General features: G+C 37.9%; 1 protein-coding gene across 1 annotated transcript in view; it reads left to right on the top strand.

Moving 5' to 3' along the window:
* twin (CCR4-NOT transcription complex subunit 6-like twin) overlaps positions 1–21,003 on the top strand; it is a 133,853-nt gene that overhangs the window by 103,491 nt on the left and 9,359 nt on the right. Inside the window, exons 5-8 of the mRNA XM_076120333.1 lie at positions 10,235–10,303; positions 15,190–15,347; positions 16,256–16,410; positions 18,733–18,884. Coding sequence (XP_075976448.1) covers positions 10,235–10,303; positions 15,190–15,347; positions 16,256–16,410; positions 18,733–18,884 — 534 coding nt within the window. The remainder of the gene's footprint in view (positions 1–10,234; positions 10,304–15,189; positions 15,348–16,255; positions 16,411–18,732; positions 18,885–21,003) is intronic.

The following is a 21,003-nucleotide window of genomic DNA, read 5'->3' as shown; positions in this document are numbered from 1 at the left end:
GATAAAAAACATTTAGTAAATTCCAAATTGGATACATAAGTAAAAAAATCCTTGTCGTAATACAAATTGACATAGTCTAGAAATAAATTCAATAAGCTGTATCAAAAGCTTGTATTGCATTTTTTCTAATCTTCGTCCAAAAGTATGAAAATATTTTAAATGCATATGTTATTGACCAACTCTTTAATGACACGTATAATACACACAGAACAACAAGTAAAAGAATAGTCACTAATAAAATCTACTATTTAGGGATGGTTATTAAACCAAGGTTAACACGGACCCAGGTATCGTTGAGGAATATTACCTACATTAAGTATATTCTTGATTATTCAAAAACACATGCGGCTACGTTATAACTCTAATTACATAAGCCCAGTTTAGGTTAATCCCCAGTCCCTTTGTAGCGAGAATCATCCTTTATGCAACACCAGACTTTCACGTACAGGAACGCTAAAAGATTAAATGTGGGTTTTAGGAAGTAGATAAGTTGTATGTTTACGTGTGTTGAACATTACATGCATCAATTTGTAACGGTAGCCGAGCATGGCATGTTCGGTTGATTAAGCGTCACCCGCCGAGTGAAAGGTTACATGTGACAGTAGAGTTCACGCTCGTTATTGTCACCTTCCCTGTGTTTAGTCGACTGTGAAATTGCCCGCTAACTAGCCTCCTGTGTCACTGTATTTCGATCTCTGATTTCAAGGTAATTAGCGAATTGCCGGTCACAGTGGTTTGTAGTTTTTACGAAGAACATATTGTAAAAAGTTGAATCTCATGCTGACGTTGCCGTTTTTTGTTAAAAGAAAAAGCACTAACATCACTGTCATTAAAAAGGCGGTGAGCGCCTAACTACAATTATATATGATTCATATCATGGTAGCTATTCGGTAAATAGAAAATTAATATTCGAAAGGAAAAAGTAAATTATATTTTATTACTTTAAGATATCTCGTCGATATAGCTCAAATTAAATCAACAGCCAACTTGTATAACAGACATCGGAAATTATAGAGCAAGGACAACATGTTGAGAGTGTTTATCATCGAAGCCGTAATTAAGTTAAAAGCTTGTACAACAGGAACAGCGGTTAACCGTCTATAAACATCTCGGTAATGTGCTAAGCGGGCTTCCGTTGCCATTATCGCTCTAACTAGGTAGCAGAAAAAAAGAACAGGAGTTGTAGAAAACATTTACAACAACACTACATGAGATAACAACTAGCTGATATGTTTTATGAGGTAAAAACTACGCTGGCGGCCCGCTTGACAAAGCTTCCGTTGTGCTCGAAATTGTTTATTTTTACCTTTTTAGTTTCATTTCTACGTTACCAATTTTTATGGTATGACAACTGTCCAGTTAATGCTTCCACCGACTAAGCATGACTATCAGAATTTACTAATTTACACTTTCGAAATTCATGATTAATAAATGTTAGTATCAATCGTATTTACAAACATAAATCTAACAATGACGAACGCTAATGTGTTTAGCTATACGAGAATAGAAAATCGATCGAGGCACTTTCACATGGTGTACGATCATATTAGCTCACAGATACAATACGCCTCACCAATTCACTTTCGCCTTTCTTGGTCACGACCGGCCATAGTTCACGATCATCAGGGAACCCTGGCCACCGGTGTTCAGCCGATACGGGAAAGTTTTCAATTGACCTTTACGTAAATAACATTACTTACTAGAATCCACTACTCTCACTTTATTTCATTCGTTGTGCCGTGGCCTTTGCCATGTCACACTTGGTTAAGTGCCGTAGATAACTATTAAATTGTTCGTACGCATATTAACTAAAATATTAATAGATATGTAGGACGATAGTTATTTTAAGAATTTAACCCATGAGGCATGAGACTCGTGTCTTAAGTATTTTATTAGTCTTAAACGATAGAACTATTGAAAACTCTTCCCGAACGTTACAGTGCAATATAAGCTTCTAGTTATATTTTAATTTTCTATGTTTCCCGTGATTTCTCTTAGGTTTAGATGACACGGTTACTCTGTAAGTATACACGTAGGAAAGCTTTCATATCGACATGGGTTAGTGCTGTTGTGATTTGTGGCAAAATTGGCCGGCAATAATACGAGTCATGCACTTTTCTATGTAGAGAGCCGGCTTTCTCTATTTCAATTTATTTGTTTTTACTTTGATACACTCGTTATGATGATAACTGTGGTGCAGTAACAGCAAGTGGTATATATAGGCTAGAAGTTGGGCTTAGTGCTAACATATTTTATGGCAAGGTTCAATAATATTGTCTATAAGCATCGTTTGCTTAAAGTCACGGAAAAAAATATATTTGCAGAGGTCAGTAATTAAGCCGCTTTATGCTTTCCGTTGAAGTGATAATAAAAATTTAATTCAAATCGGTATAGATAAGAAATGAGACCACCTAGAATACATATCTACCGTTGAAACTAAGTATGCTATAAATCAATATGTATAAAAACAATTACGCGTATCGCGTACGCAAGTGTTCACACCGCTTTCTATCCGTCATCATTATTCAAGCTGTCATTTACAACTCATTTTATTGCCATTCATACAATATTACAACAATAGCTAACGAGACTTGATGAAGTAAAAGTTGCAAATGCATACTAATGCCCCATTGTTGCTTTCCAAAGAGATGTTCTAATGCAGTGTCGACATAAAATGTGATTGGAGGTCGAAACATAAATAGCACCCACTTGTTACAAGCATAAAACGAGAAGATGATTGTTTTCTATATTTGCTTTCAAATTTTATAGGTTATCGTACAAGTACGTAGTTTTTGTGTAGTACTTTACAAAGACATTAGTGTAACTGCGCATTACGAGACGCAATTTGTGTATGGACGTTAATGTGACTTATAAAGCACGCTTTAGTACTACTGCACCAGTTTTCAGTTTCAACCGGTGAACTTAATTCCTTATGTTGGTCACAGTTTTATCGCATTTTTATGTTGTCATTACAATTTCATTGCATTTTAAATGTTATGGTTCACATGTCCGCTCTTTACCTAGATGCAAATAAAGTGAATAAAATATTGTGATGTTTTTATAGAACAAAGCATTATTCAGCCTCGCGCAGGATAGGTAATAAAGTTTCTGCAGAATGAGCTTATAATCCTCATAGTTTCCTTTTATATGTGTAGCGATATGCAAATAAGAGTATACAAAACGAATGGATGGTTTCAACGTGGACATATTGGCCCCCAGATAACGCGAGGTACGCAGGCGATGTTTGGTCGACGGCTGTTCGCCGTGGCGTGTGCGATAGCGATCAGACTGAGCGACCGAGCAATTGCCTTGTTTGTCGTGCCGCGACGCACCGCCGATACTGCCTTCTGTTGATACCGGCCGGATTGGAGGCGGCAATTTGTTGCTGACGATTTATTTTATGCCCGACACCTGACCGCTTCCGAGGATCGTATCAGATACCGCGATAACAGCTCCATATGTCACTAAATTACGATGATCGCCGTAATCCCACCTGTACAAGTTGACAATGTTAATTGCTATTTACGTCTTCCCCTTTCCGCCGGTGTCCATCGTTAGCCTTATTAGAATTAAGGTCGTCTCACTTTCATAATTATTATCATTTACAGTTAAAATGTTTCGGTAAAGTACAAAGACTGAAGTTTCGTGATACTCTTGAAAAGCAATTCCTGTTAGTTAAAATCGAAACAATCTGCTTTTATAGAGTAGTATATGATTGTTCTTTTATTATTTAACAAAGTTATTTCACTAATTTGTAAATATAGATAGAATTTCTGAGGTAAACAGATTCTTAGCTCTACGGAGGTTCAGTACGGTGGGTAATACACAGGCGGTGCACCACCACAGCTGGCATGATATGACGGAGCCGTTTTCGAGCTGGCCTCACAGACACGGATAGTGGATACATCCACGTCGCCATTTGTGACATTTTGATGGTAGATTGTTCTGTTTACATACGACCGTCTATTTCCACCTTTAAGAAACCTGTGTGTATTTGTTCAACTTATCCTATGCGTACATCTTAAGTACGCACCGTTTCGGTCATGACTCCATTCTGTATTGTTTCTACGAAAGGAATAGCAAATGAAGCGTTCAAAACAGACAGATCGCAGTTGAAAGATGAACTCTACACATGAACAAAGTAACTTTTCACTTCACCAACACCATTAGTTGTTTTTGGTAATCAATCAACATAATGTTCACCTATTAGTCAGTGGGTTCGTTCACCTCGCCTCCCAAGGTCTAAGCGTGCATTATTTTAGCGTCGGTGGCGACCCACACACGCACTACTATGCACATTTCCAAGTACGATGCACTAGGTTGGAGGAATGAGAGCGCGTGATACGAATACAACAATGATTATCCGTTCAGTGTAGATATTATCAGTACGTAAAAACCTCCGTGGAATCCCGCCACACCCTCGTGAAACGGTGCGGACAAATTGAATTTTCTCGTAACAGGGCCGTGTAATCACTTTTGTTACAAAGTATTCATAGCGGACGGTCCTGCTATAATAAAGAGCGCAAATTCTAACTTGGCCGGATGAATTGATTTTGACATCAAACCTGTTACAGCCAATAGAGATAGCGATCTGATATAGATAAAGCACTTACGTACAGGAATTAGTAATTATGTAATAAAGCCCTCCAGGAGCTCGTAGCCTGTACGATTGTCTAGTTGACAGGAATCCATTAGAGACAGAGGTAGCAGCGCGGCGGTGATTTACGACGGGCATCGCCCTCCTTGATGGCTTCTTGTATCTCTAAATGAAACACTCAAACAGTAGCTGCTCTCGGCTCTCCACTCGCAAGCTACGACCGACATTTTATCTGATGGAGATTTGAATACTCAGGTGGTTAACAAGACCACTACCTTCATTTAAATGTTAGCTTTTTATATGATACACAAAGTGATATCACGCAATAGTTTTCATTTGTAATATACGTTTATTAAGTGCAGGGTAATTTTCCGAGTCATTAAACGTTGTGAGAGGTTCGTAAAGAGCCCACGTGGGCATGCGCGCACGTTGTTTTTTTACTCGGTAGCACAACGTTCATCATTACGCGTTTATTATCTGTTTGGCCTTGGCCGTGAACGGTCGCGCAGGAGGACACACTTGCGCGTGGGCAAATACGGTGGCTACAGAGCGTGCCGCAGAATTTTGAATTAACCTAGCAAAAAACGTATTGTGTCCATACCACGAAATGTTTTACTTGACATCGAACAAAAAACTAGCAATATTAAATTAAAGTACCACATCTTTAAACGTAGTTAGAATAATAAAACGTTTATTCGTGTTCTTTTAGTTTTTACGTGCCTTACTGGTTTCAAATTAATTCAACATTAGAAAAATATGTGGGATCAACAACAATAATATAATTACAGAATCGTTTCGTTGTTATGACTCCCGCTGTGTCTGTCTGTGTGTTAGCCTGTGATTGATTGCATCTACAACAAACAACGACATGTGGTACGTTTGTATAAGGAATGTTGACTTGCTTGTTTCTCACTTTTTAAGATTTTTTATATTTATATTTTGTATCAAAACTAAATAATATTAAGAGACAATAATATTTTATGTTACATCTGTTAAGTCTCGGAATCCTTAAACCGGCGCTGTTCTTTTTAACACCAAAACGATATTCTACCTTTTGCAACCGAGTTCTCTATTTTCATTCAAACGCTGTTATATTGTATTAAACAAACATTTCTCTCTATTGTAGTCAACAATACGGATCTTTTCTACACACATCCAAGTAGTTATAAAGTACAAGAATTTACGACGTCTATCGCAAGCTATTAAAACACAGTGCTGACAGATACAACAAAGCCTGGACAGTTGGGTCAAACTGTGTCCATTTGGGTCAATTGCCACAATCGGTAGGTCGTTAGTACCGACGGGCGCGCGCCGCCCGACCTAATCCACGATAGCACATCCGTTGGTGTGCTCATAAACACACATTTACGCCCTGACTTGCTATTAATTGCTTCTTCATCCTGTAGTGCAATTATCCTGCTACTATTCGTACATAAAAGTAACACTAATCTACCTTCCAATCACCTAACAGGCTATGTAGGAAAATTTGTCATATCAAATTATTGTTATTGATAGTGCAAACTTCTTATTCTGTGAATTAACTACGCCTAGTTATCATAAAATCGGTAACTTAAGACAACGTAGCTTAAAAGACCCGAAAGCAGTTAAATGTATGCTATGTTGTAGAAATATAGAGTTAATATTGCCAGTATTTGAAACGTGCCAAGAATCCGCATAAAGTAATCTGTTAATTTCGTATTTAGGCTGAGGTAGCTCGTGAAATGTTATATCCAATACAACCAGTATCCGTATACCTAACACGGTTTACATCTGGCTTCGCGTTAACACACAAAGTATAATACCAAAGACGCACCGCGGGCAAAATGTAGTTAACAATATTATGTGCAATGAAATAACAATTTGCTACACGCACACCGAGCCCTTTGAACCGTCCTGTTGATTTGTACAATACCCACGTTTCCTTATAAACGTACTTTATGTCTCCCCTGTACTCGTTACAACGTTTATCTTCATCAAACTTTATACTAACTCTGACGTTAAAATGATTTTAATGTTACATTATGTCATGCTCCTTTCGCGAAAATATGTATTTTACAATGTCGTCGGCTTTGTGATAAAATCACCGTCCGAGGTCATCGCACCAGTCTCTACGATGATACTTCAACATTTGCAGGAAAATTTAACGTGCGGGATGGATTTTCGTGACTAGTTCGTAATTATTTTACCTAACAATGTCTGAGCATCTTATAGGATTCTATTGATTTATTCGTTCTTGCTAACATAAGGCTGGGCACGAGGGATTCCAAAGCGAAGTACGAAATATTATTAAATATTTCGAATAAATGAATACACTCTAGTTTTAAAACATTTCTTCTCTTCGCTTCTTTTTTTAACCCTGTTAGATGAAAAAATTGTTTGCGTTACACTTTTTGCCTAAGACTAAGCGTGATTCGAAGGTCAAAAGATTATTATACCACTGTAACAGTACGGAACCCTATAGTGCGAATCTAACGCGCACTTGATCGCATTTTCTTATTATAAACTTTCTTCTTTATTTTGTGTACGAATAACATTAGTTTGTAATTGTGTAACCAAGCATTACAAATAACTCGATTGATAGCGTGGAGAATTTGTCCTGCATAAAATTTTATGTCGTGTGCGTCTATTGAATGCACAAAACGTACCATTCATTAATGTCACTTTACGAAAATGGATAAATGCAACAGCATCATATAAATGTCGCCGCTGACAGCTCTTGTCGCAGTTGTAAAGTCAGATCACGCAGGACATGATATTCTCGGGGACTGAGTATTTTCGCTTATAAAGTAATGCTAAGGGACAATGCCGATAAGAAAACGGTTCGATCACGTATGAACTTAGCAGATCCCTTATACGAAGCGTGCGCAAAATATCGAAAATGATTTTAAATCGCTGTTTTTCCAATATAAATATTTTATTGCGAAGATAATGTTGTGCCAAACGAAAGAAACAGGCTCCTCCGATATAATATTTACTATAGAATGTGATGCAACAGTCCCTGTACCGGTTTTTGCTCGATCGGCTCCCCGGCGTCTAGCGAAGATACGATAGTCAATGGACTGAAAATGTTTTGCATGGAATTGATTAACCCTATGGCCTCGGCGCTTTTGATATTATTTATATTTTTATTAACGTTTTATGTAGATACTTTGAAATACATTCAGTTTATACGTATCGTTTACTTTTTGTGACGCATTTAGTGTTAAAATGTTTATCTTGCATGTCCATTTGATATGTTTATACTTTAAGTGATTCTCCTGCTACATAGTGCTGTCACTGACCTACGCAATTACATTTCGTATTCTGAGCCGCTAATATAATGATAGTCTTTATGCTAATATTAAATCAGATAAAGGATGCTTCTGTTTTGCAAATGTCAAGTCGCATGATTCAAGAGGTGTTCTCACGGTAGCTCTTGAGAGAAGAACAGAGAAAGCCTTATCTCATGTATCGGAGCGCGAACAATGTGAAGAGCGTGTCGATGCTTATCACAGTCAGCCTATCTAGTGGCTGTAGTGCTGTAGACTTTCACTTGCCGACGGTTCTAACACCACTTTGTTTGTGCCCGCTGTGTCTTGTTAGTGTTGTCAGAAATAGTGACGAGCTGAGGAGAATCGATGACTTCTCGTGAAAGTTGTTTCAGCACGAATCACTGTACTTTGCCCTCGTAACCGACGTGATACAGTGTGAACGACTCTGAGATACAACATTGTTTACCTCAAAATATGTAAAATACTTCACTCCTGGAACAGACGGAACAGCTTTTTTAGCGTTTAATATTCAATAACACATCCATAAACGTCCATTGTTTCGGTATGGATTATGGGTGTTGGGGAGACGCCGCCGACGTCGGTCTCGCATGTTAAAGCGGCGTGTCGTGATTTAGTGCAGTGCCGCGGCGCGTACGCAGCCTACGGGCGACGGGCCTAATTACAAAGTGTAATGAGGCGACGACGCCGACGCCTGCGCTCGCGTCCGCCCGCTGCAAACTAAGCCCCCACAATAACATAAACATAACTCGTTGACGAGACAATACCGTTTGATGCTTAACCTTATTTAAACTGATTTTATCTTGCTTCGGCACTGTCTGCATTCCTTCTACGCTAAAAAAAAATCATTTGCCAACGCTTTCGTAAGCCAACATAGATCTAGCAGGCATAAAGGACCTGTCAAGCAATATCTCTAAGTAATAAAACAAGAAATATATACGATTCGCGAAACTAAACAAATTTACAATATGCAATACTGATAAACACTTTATAAAAGCTTGCATAAACCTCACGTACCCATAACAAATACATCCCAATCTAATCTACAATCGAATCTAAATAGCAACTTATAAGATCACGAAGGCCGTGTTCGAATTAATAATATTTTCATTACGACTTTCAATAGGTGCTTATCTGAGCATCAAAAATCGAATACCGTCATAGAGGTAACCCATTACATAATTACACAGAGACGAACACTTTGATATTGTGATTTACGCACGAGTGGATTCGGACTGTCTGTTGCTACGGCGCGGGCGCAACATTCGCAAAAACATCAGTGCGATTTCATTTGATTTGGCGTTCAAATTAATATCAAATTATCAATCTACAATATTAACTTTGTGACGACATTTTTTATAAATAAACACAGCCTTCCTTAGCATACACGTTATAAGCAAATTGTCATCAATATTCCATTGAGCAATCAATCAAGAACAAAATAAGATAACTATCAGTCGTCTGAGAACACTTGAGTTGCCTCAGACCATGAATTAAGTTATGTAAATCGCAAGCGTTTTTTTGTGAACAAATGTCGTCACATGGTGAGTGATGGACATTTAGAGTTATGTTATATTAATCTCTATTGAAATGCATGAAGTTTTCGATCATCCGGACAAGTTATATGACAAGTCTTCTCGGCTGATGTTCAATTTATTTTTACTTTACCGACAAGGTAATTAGATTACTAGGCTGCACTCTGCAGACCGGTCTGTGTGACAATTTTAATTCTATATACAATTTGTAGACAAGAAAATATTGTGCCAAATTACCTGGAGTAAAAAGTAAAGCGAAGGCCTAAGTTGCAGGCACTTAGTTGATTACTACATATGTCTTATCATCAGTTTTTTTTCTACATGGCTTTCAACATTAACGATCTTACGTGGTTCCGTTATTTGTTCTATATCATAGATTTCTGTCGATTTTTCTTTTTGTAGATTTTTCCAAGGCGAGTCATTAAGTTTTTGCTTGAAGCTGTATTTGCAAATGCGGTTCTGATACCGTTGCGGTAGAGACTACCGCACGCTCGTCGATTTGATGTTGATTTTTCGCTCGAATTGATGTTTCGTTGCGTACAGAGTACACCCAACAGAACAATGGAGTAGGTTTTTAGGCGTCTTTGTTCGTACAGCTATGTGCGAGATGTTAAACAGCTATACAAATGAAGTGGCAACTTTTTGTTCATCCAAATATGACTGTTCAGACATTGTCCAACTGTTGATAGCTATTGATAACGAGTATACATGCACGATTGACGATTAGAACTGAATCATCATTATTTATTTCACTGAAACTTTTTCTGCCTACCTTTACAAGTATTTTATTATTGATGTCTGTAATAATGAAAGTTTTTATTGTTTTGTTCCAGTTTCTGCCACTCTACCACCACAGAGGCCTTGGATACCTTTGACTAGACCGAACAGGACTCGTCCCACTTGTAAGTACAATAATTTTATGATTTACTTTCTGTCGTCTCAATTAATGTTCACGAGCATGCAAGCGCAAACATTTCTATATCAAACATTAATTTTAACGATACCATCTCAAACATTGGTTTTTATTCGTCGTTGTAATACAATTCATAACCTAGAACGGCGCAAGATTGTTTAATAGCGATAACAAAAAGCTCGCCAACAAGTTTGTCATTAATAAAGTGTCATGGTGGCACGTATGGGCGCGGCGCACGCGGCCCGTCTCATAAATAATCAACCAGAGACCGCCCTACCACTGCAACGGTAATGTTTCCACCCGTGGGAGACCTTAGGGATACCATGTACATGGTCCTGGTTCACTCACTAACTTATACCCTTTCATCTGATACCGTTACATAGTTAACGTTCTATGACATTTGAATAATTTGAAGAGGTGGAGCTTCCTGGTCGCCGCGTGCATACTATTAGTATTTCTTATCATTTGGTCCGAGTCATAGTAGCAGCAGATAACTCCTGTTATACTTTAGCTACAGATTACAAATTGAGAGTAATCTTGACTCCAAAAATAAATATTAATCTTGTTATAACGCTTATAACTCGATATTACTACAAGCATCCAATATAAAAGACTGGCGTACTATATTATTAAAGTGTATCGACACTTGTTTTATAACATCATTCAAGTTGCAATGTAATTATATCAAGATTACCAGCGGCGAGCCGGCATGTCGTTAAAGCACTTGACTTTTCTCATGTTTTCTCACGTAGCACCTCATTAACTCTGCTGAAATTTATTTAAGTATTGAGTTGCAGGCTAAGTGATCGTGAAGTATATGCGGAGTCGTAGTTTAGATCCCGCCACGCGTTCCTGGCCGGCACTCATGCCGCTTCCCGACGCACGAAGCGCGTACCCAATTTACATAAATCAAAGCGGACGCCCGAGCGTGCCAGCCTCGCCAAGACCTTACACCTATTGGCAAATAATTAATATCGTTGCACATTCAACATTCCTGATTTGTTAAAATACTTGCAACATCCACTACATCGCTAGTGCCGTTGCGTAAAACAGGTCGTTGTATAATTGTCCAGCTGTATAGAGCAGTCATCCATGGAGCTGGACACTTATACAACGACATTATGCGGCGCAGTTACATGACCATAATCTACAATATATTTACTTAAGAATCGATCGAGCGTGAATAGGAAGTGATCTACAATACACCGAGAAACGATTCAGTCGATCGCGCTTAGTCGCCCTCATGGCCAGATTACACGAGAGGAGAGGAAATGCCCTTCGTCTCGCCATTCGCGGATGAACAATGCACAATGAGAAACATTGGCTGCGACCTCAAGGCATCCGTGAACCTGCTTATCCTGTAAAATATCCTTTAATACAAGCCGCCTGATATTTTAGGAGATAACAATCCCACGAAGACTAAGACTTCAAATAAACGATTGTTATCCTCTCTGACAAGGGTCTTCGACAAAGATCGATGCACGTATGTATTAAAAGTAACTGTATCTTAAACTTCATGAACCGCAGTTCCAATAATGGTAGATTAGAGAAAGACGTGGAGTACAAGCTTGTTTTCTTAAACGACAGACAGCTAACGGCGACCTTTCTATGTTAATGTATGTAAAAGTTAATCAAACACAATAGACATTCACAGCACTTGAATAAATAATTCTCATGTCTATCGTGATACAAAATGCCCACGTAATGGCATCGCCAATAAACAGACGGCTGTGCGCCTCCCCCCATTATATTCAGATGAGATGCGATACCACTCTCCTGGTTTATTTCTTTTTTTATTGCGAGATAAACACTGCCGAGTGAGATGTTCTGATCGACACAATCTTCCGACGTAATATCTGTTCACACCCCATCGTCTTATCTGTAAATCATTACAATGTTTTACGAACACCGACGCGCATGCGACACCCGTTAGCTCGATACCCATGCCTGTTGATTAATGCTTATGATTTAGCGAATGCATCTTTGCTCTCTACACCTGTCAAAGTTTCTAAGAGAAATCTAACTCTCAACACATTTGATTTGATACATTGCGTGTAGCACAACTTTAAGACCCATGAGCAATTTGTTATTTTGACTAATGTGTAGTCGTAGCATGTTCTTAACTACGGTATCAAGCTAACCATTGTATTTTCCGTGTCCACTGTAATTACGACTGATGATCACGAACAAATGTGACTTGTGATGATAATGATTGACGTTATTCGTTTTGATCACAATCAATTATTCATTTATTTAAACATTTCTTCGATTCGCTATTATTTTCAGACGTCAAGTGTCGATTTCATTTAAAATTAATAAATGCAGTTAAGTGCGTCATTACGAAGACCTTCGATGTTGCCGTTGGGTCGCATTACCTTTCTTGGATGTGACCACAGACAGCTGGCGGACGATCCCTCCAACTAACGCCATAATGTCGATACTTTCGTGTTGAATATTTCACGTAGCCTCTTACGTACCTTCTCATAATGCAAGTTTATTTTCTATTAATTGTATTGCACCAGAATTTTTTATTAAGTTGCTCTCCAAATAACATTGGACCGTGCTACCTAGATAAACGCAATTTAAATTGTTGATTGTTCTACGAATACTCTAAAGTTAAATTAATATTTGAGCAAAATAGTGTGATTCGCCCTCATTAGATGAAGGTAAAATCTATAAGAGCAGTTTGGCCAGCAACAAGTACTGATGTTACGTCTCAGCTCCCACTAACAACATCTTGTTAGCACCTATTGAGACTTCTTACGTCATATTGTCCATCGCACCGGGCTCTGACCGAACCCGATCTAATGAGTTCTTTACAACGCCAATCTGAATGGAAATCTTTGCATACTTAAATCGATTCTAATGAGCTGTGTTCACCACGCAAAAAAGACGAGTCTTGATATCTCACGAATCGTATTGATATAAGAAAGCATAATGCGAGCGTGACTATAACAGTTAACGGTAACTATAGCTTCGTGAAATTTTTACTCCCAGATTGTGATTATCTATGAAAATGTGCGATTTGCACCTGTGTCTATGCTTTCACACGCACTATGGATGGCTTTATGTCGCTGGTAAAACATTGCAACCGTCAAAGTACAGTGCAGCATAAGCAGTGCGGATACCAGGTGGTTCGTCGTGACATGCCTCACTGGTCAGCCGACATCCGTTGGCGCACCTTTTCCTTTTTGCTTTTATATTTTAGCACACGCACTAAGTTTCCTTTAAAATACAATTTAACATATGGCTATAATGACTACTCTTTGATATCCACACGCGTAGGCGCTAAAACCATAACGTTCAGGATACAATGGTCGTAGCTATCAGAAATATTGTAACCACACGCAGTTAGTGTCACCTTCCCCCATTGTTTGTGCTTTGTACACGTACTATTTCATCATCGTTGTCGATTTATTTGAAATGAAGACACGCGTCCACAGTCATGTTCGACAACATTACCATTTATTATTGTGTTGGTGTAGAGCTTTCGTTTCGCCCGTAGTTCCTTAAACAACTAGCGATTATCGATGCGTGTATTGTTTCGCGACATTTGGCATGTGCGCCGCGTCTCGCCCGCTCGCATCGGGCATACAATGGACGTATTTGAAGCACGTGCTGCGGCCGTATTGATCGTCGCCGAGTGTCGCCAGGTGACTTTGACTTTGCGTCGATTAGCATGAGCGCGAGCGCACCGCGCGATCGTTATCAATTTGTCCGGGGTACGGCTCAGCGGCCGATCTCTACGCATTGTCTTGTCCTTCCAGCTGTCATGTGGCCGTCAGCGCCGCTTTGTCTTACAACCTCTACTCCCGGTTCTTTGTCCGTTGATTGACTGAGACCGGCTCGATTAAATCTAGATAATTGCATCGCCAAGGTCTTCCACGAAGTTGACATTTAGACGAGCGGCCCTCATCCTCCTGCGCAGCGCGCCTTTTGATTCGCGTAATGAGACGGGTGCGAGCGCACCGCGTCCGCATAAATCTGAGATAATGGTGTGGAGCGTGAGAGAGCACAGTCGTGCCACGTTAGTTTACGTAATAACGTGGATACGTTGAAATGAATCCGTCGCTCTCCGTTCATGCAACGATTATGATCCACAATTTCCTCGTTCTAACTGATCTCAATTCAGACAATCTTCATTTCTTTGTCTCGTTTCCATATAATTATAATAGCTTAATAAAATTCTTGTATTTCCCCGTCTACAGTACGAACTCTGATAAAGGTTTTACGCTCAGAAACTTAACATAGTTGAGCGTGTTGAGAGTAAGGCCTTTCGTGTTCCCTCTGCAGTATGATTAGAAAAAGCGAAGGCATTGTGTCGCGTGCCTGTCGCATGTGGAGCGTAATACGAGTCTTATTTTAATTGGAACATTTTTTATCTGTCACGCGAGTTGTCGGCCGCTGCGCTGGTAACAAAGCGTCACCAACTAATTGGCGGCTGATGCTCACCTAACACGGTGTTGTGAGATAAACGGCGACACTCGTGTTGACAGAATTACAACTTTATTCAATACTTAATTCAGATCAGTGTCGGTTTATGTACCACAATAAGTCACTGGTGCGACTTTAGAGGACAATCAAAGGTTGTCTCAACCAAAAACCTTGGAACAAATATAAAATTGCTCAATTTAGGTAACTTTGTTTGGTGCCGAAATGTTAATGATACATACGTGACGTACCTACGCAGATTATTGTGCATACTTTTTTATTGTTCTGTCAGGGATCACACTTATATCATGCTTTTACTGTATTCGATAAAGCCCAAAGAGTTTTTTGTCAATTGTCATTATCTTTAACAAATTTGCTACAAACTTCCTAAGTAACTTCCTAAGTAACTAACACATGACAAAAATGTTTTTTCCAACTTTGCAGGTATATTCACAGTGATGTGCTACAACGTGCTGTGTGACAAGTACGCGACAAGACAGATGTATGGCTACTGCCCCAGCTGGGCGCTGGAGTGGGACTACAGAAAGAAGGGGATCTTGGACGAAATTAGACATTATTCTGCAGACATTATTAGTTTACAGGTCAGTTTTAGTCTTACTTACACGTATATTCGCACACGTGTATCAGATCTATCTACTCTTCTACGAGGACGATGTCATGCGCAGAAGCTAGTCTCTAAATATAGTGTGTACTCTTATAAAACAAGAACAAATTAATAACCGGCAATTTGTAATATTTTAGGCGATGACTTTGAAGGACTCGCATGGTCATATCGTCCTTCGACAAGGTCAGTGCGTACCACTCGCGCGAGGCTAACTTGTTTAAATGTACAAGTAGCAGAATAAATAGCACTTACTGATTTACATATTATAACACCTTTTTTCTGTGAAGATATCTTTTTATAGGTAAAATGTATGAGATTACACGTGATTTTCGAAGACAATTTGATCCCAGTTGAATTAATGTGTCTCTACAGTCATAAAGCAAACGTATTCTTTCACCGAGTATTACAAGCCCTTAAGCTATTCAAAGAGATATGGAAGACGTTTATCGCACAAATCTGATTTATAAGTCTGAACCTTTCCAGTAAATTACGATAGATCCGCCCCCGTGCCCTCAGACAAATTAGGATCTAATATCATTATCGAAAAATCTTTCTACCTATTCCATGGGGACTTCCCTATGTCATTCTGTGTAGGTAAGTATTTATAATTCACGGATACTTTGTCCGGGAATTTCCAATGAATATTTTTATATATAACTTCCTCGTATCGCAAAATATCTTGTGTATTTCAGGAAGGAAGTATGTGCATACATTTTTGTTACAATTATTTCCTATAGTTGCTTAGATTACTATCAGAAATAATGTTAGTTCTTGTATTATAAGTGGAATTTTAATGCATCAATATATCCATAGGTTCGACAGTTCGAAAGCATGTTGCTGAATGAAGTATTCTACCTAAATCATACGTAATTATTTTGTCGCCAGGAAGTGGAAACGGACCAGTTTTATAATTTCTTCTTGCCGGAGCTGAAGGGTGATGGATACGATGGCATCTTTTCACCTAAATCTCGCGCGAAAACCATGTCCGAGTCCGAGAGGAAATACGTCGACGGATGCGCAATTTTCTTTAGATCTGCTAAGTAAGTATTGTTAACAAAAATATTCCACATATTATTTTCGTCATCGATTTTATAGTAAATATAAAGTAAACTGTTTGTGTTTCGACATAAAGCCTTTCAGGTTTTCCCACCCGTGATCCTATGCAAGATAAACTCGTGACGATCCTAAAACAATAATATCAATAAATAACAATAAAAAAACTAGAAACTTGCTTATGTTATGTTGCTTATTTATGGTTTAGATTTGTTTACTCTCGAGATCGATATAAACTGCAACATTGTACTAAACTATAAGAAGGCTCTGTTATCATAAATTCAAATTACGTGTCACACTCGGTCCCGGCATCGAACCCCGGCCAGACGCAATCGTGCCGGCGTGCGATTTATTTTATACTAGCAATTTTAAATCCCCGCAAGGGACTTTAAACGATTTATGTGTAAAAAATGCCTTTTACGGCGTGTATAACAATTGTTAAGTAAAGCTTGCACATGATGCCGTTTCGCGATGTTTTCTTCTTATTTCTAGTGAATTGAACTGTTTCGCATTTTATCGTACGTGAAGAAAGGAGTCTAAAAAAGCACCTCATTATTCTATCTGATTTATTACTTAATATGTTGCGTGCATCATAGCTATATTTTCTGTAGGCGTACACTACTCCCCGTCATTAGAAGGGTTGTATGAAGTACTTTAAACAAATATTTGTAAATTTACCGTTACTTTAAGACATTAAAGTAACCGTTACCTAATCAGCTTGGGCTACATCGTGATTCAACAGTACCCAGGTAGATTTGCAAAACTTTCAAATGGTCATTAAAACTTAACTGCTTTAAAACATTTAACCGCTGTAAGATTTATCTACGAAATACCAGAGATATTATTACGCCCCTTGCAAACGTATCGCCTATTACACGCATAGGTTAAGAGTCAATATACTCTTTACTGTGTCGAGAAAAAATATAAGCTTATGACTTCATTCCACATTTACAAAGTATGCTATAAAAGTTTATTAGTTGCGTACGTCGATTTGAAACGACATGCTGGTGTCGAGATACCTCTATATAGAACGACGCTCCTGTTTACTGCAAAGAAACATTATCTTCGTACAAACTTTTGGTTGTTTTGTTTTTTCCATTTTTTGTACACTCGACAGTGTGTTGCGAAAAACATTTGTAATTAGTAGGTAAAGTGAAAAGAACTTATTAATTGATGATTATAATACCTCTAATAGCTTTTTAAGTTTTTGGCGATCTCTGGTCTTGGCCCACCCCTATGGTAAAAAGGCATGATTTTATGAATAGTTTTACTAGTATTTTACCTCATTATTATTGCTGAGAAATATGTTGTATTAAAAAAATAGATTGAGCAGTGATAGCCGAGTGGTTTAAGTTGGCACCTCCCACGCAAGTGGTCGCAGGTTCGAATCCGAGGCAACACACCAATGACTTTTCGAAGTTATGTGTGTATTAGAAATAATTATCACGTGCTCCAACGGTGAAGGAAAACATCGTGAAGAAACCTTGCATACCTAAAATTTGTTTAATACATTTATTGAGGGCATGCAAAGTCCCCAACCCGCACTTGGCCAGCGTGGTGGACTCAAGGCCTAACCCCTCCCCCTCGTTTGGGAGGAGACCCTTGCCCTGCAGTGGGACAGATATGGGTTATTAAAAAAAAAAAAAAAAAAAAAAAAAATAATGAATGCAGACTTTTTCAAATATGCAATCTTTTCATGGTCAAAGTTAATATTACAGTACGGAATATTGCCAAATGAAGAACTGGAACGAAATCTTTTTATGGCAAAAAATTACATAAGGAGTAATTTATTTATGTTAGCGTAGGTGTTGTAAGGTTTCCTATATTATTATTTCTTTATGTTTTTGCAATAAAAATATCACGATGCTAACGTAACCAGTACCAAATTTGGTATTAGGATAAAACGATGCCATTTTGGTCAAAGTCACACTTCTATTTTAGAGGTGGTGTTTAAATTATTGCCATAGAGGTTTAGTATTCTATTTACCTAGTAAGGATATAACCTTACACCTGCGATTTTCCTATTAACAAACTTTAATCGAAATCTTAGCGTTAAGAGGTTCTTTTTGGTCTCCTAGAATAATATATATAATGGTACTACTACATATAGGTACATTTCTTTGCATCAACAGACAAAACACTATCAATTATAAATTCTGCGTAATATGGAGTATACTTATTGCCATAGATTTATTTCGAGAAATTCCGTTTTTATTTATTTCGTAGAAATCTTTGGTAGAAAATAATACCATCTTATGTTTACAATATTCTTAACGTTTATCTTACGTGTATAAATGTAATGTTTACAGATTCTCGTTAGTAAAAGAGCACCTAATTGAGTTCAATCAACTGGCGATGGCTAACAGTGAGGGATCGGATAACATGTTAAATCGTGTCATGCCCAAGGACAACATCGGGTTGGCTGCTCTACTCAAGACTAAAGAAGCGGCTTGGGAGAATGGTAAGAACCTTTATTGTACAACCTCATTTATATTTCTTAGTCATAAACTCACTTGTACCGTGCAAAAGGTCTATACCAATTTGCAGTTTGCATTTAAAATATTAGCCTTAACTATCATAGATATAATAAAGAAATAAAACATATCAACAAAATAGGTATCGGATGCAATAAACATTAATATGAATCATCATTCTTTAAGTTTAAAAAACAAATCAAAAATATCTGACACATTTATCCTTTTACGTTTTTTGCAATAGTCAGTTTTAATAATCTAAATCTAAATTCATATTCGTGTTCTGGTCGGACATATTAATAATATTATATTGTTGAGTATATGGGGAAATAGAATAAAAACGTATGTAGAGAATTAGGTCATTGCTACAACATATTTTTTTAATGTAAGTAAACGTACGTGCGTTGAATTTGCTGATTTATGGCCAGTTTCACCGCTGTTGCTTAGGTTGCATTGGGTAGTTTAACAAGTGTAACACTGACAGCTTTTTTCATACATTTGCTGTCACTATTTATCAATATTGGGATTTAGGTTATCCAACACCTATTCATAAGTCGCGTAAGTACTGATTCAATTCCCTACCTGTCAACGTCATCGGTAACATTTTTGTGACGTAAATTTATGAGCGTTCTTTCGCCACTCATCTCTCATTTGATAATAGCGCAATGCTTCAGTCGGAAGTGGGGCACCTCGGCAACAGACAAAATGCACACGTCATTGCATTACTTCCATTTCCGTACGACCTTCCTGTCATCGTTCATAGAAAAATAACCTTGCATACTATTTCACTAGCAAAAAAATACTTAAAAATATTTGCAGAAGCACTGACCGAAGCGAATCTTTATAAAGTATTGAATAAAAAGCGTGTCCGTGTTTTTTTCAGCTTGCCTCGTAATTATCAGGTGTCTACTGTCTATTAACCTAAAAACTGCAATCGATGTCTTCGTACTTTCTCTGTGCGTGGATATTTTCATTGCAAGTTGTATTTGCGCGTGTTCATCGACTACTATATAAAGTGGGTTTTACAAGCTAGTTTTCTTTTACTACTTGACGGTTACGAGTCTGACTATCGTTTAGGAAATTGTACATGGTTTTGAAACTTACCTATCTACCTAATCTTGAATCTATCATATATTTTACTTCTGACAAAAATAACTCATATTATTGAGCAGTGATAGCCGAGTGGTCTAAGAATGCACCTCCCATGCAAGTGGTGAACGGTTCGAACCCGAGGCAACATCCCGATGACTTTTCTAAGTTAGCTTTGTATTGGAAATACATTGTCACTTGTTCCAATGGTGAAGGAAAACATTGTGATGCATCCTTCCATGTCTCAGAGAGTTCTTTAATACCGTTCTTAAAGGTATGCAAGTCATAAACCCGTACTTGACCAGCGTAGTGGGCTCAAGGCCTAACCCGTCCCTTATTACGGGACGAGATTTATTTTCATTATTAGAAAGTGTATATTTAACTTTGATTTTGGGGATGTTTGTCCGCAATCTCCCTATTTAGCAAAATTTATCGATGTACTTAGGTACTCCCTATCTTTTGGTAGCAACTCAATAAACACATATATTTGCTTCTACATTAAATCCTTAGAATTATATCATTAAACAATCAACACATTGTTTATACATAAACTTGATAATTAAATCATGTAATGCGAAATATGTGAAACAGACATTAACATTCGAGATACCATTATTATCTTGTTGCACCACGATGCACACGTGTTCAACATCACTCGGGAATGTGACGACTCTTTAACACATATTTAACGCAATCTTACGCTTATTTCCACTGAGATTGTATATTCACGCAACTTCGACTAATTACTGGGTTTTTGCATTATAATAACTTACTATAAATAAGTCTAGCAAGCCGTTATAAAACAAATTCGCTTCGTAAGCTTGAGAGACGTTACTATATACCTTTAACTTTCTTAAGGAAGCGTTAAAATTAATTATTTTACGAAAAACCATTACGTATATTCTGATCATCGCATGTAAAAAATTGCAACACACCCGACATCTAGATAGAACATTAAATTAAGGGTACTTATACGTTCATCAACTGCCCTAAAAACTTCTCTTTGCCATATGCACT

Source organism: Anticarsia gemmatalis, chromosome 11 (assembly GCF_050436995.1).
Source record: "Anticarsia gemmatalis isolate Benzon Research Colony breed Stoneville strain chromosome 11, ilAntGemm2 primary, whole genome shotgun sequence".
Lineage (NCBI taxonomy): Eukaryota > Metazoa > Arthropoda > Insecta > Lepidoptera > Erebidae > Anticarsia > Anticarsia gemmatalis.
This window is presented reverse-complemented; position numbering and strand designations above follow the sequence as displayed.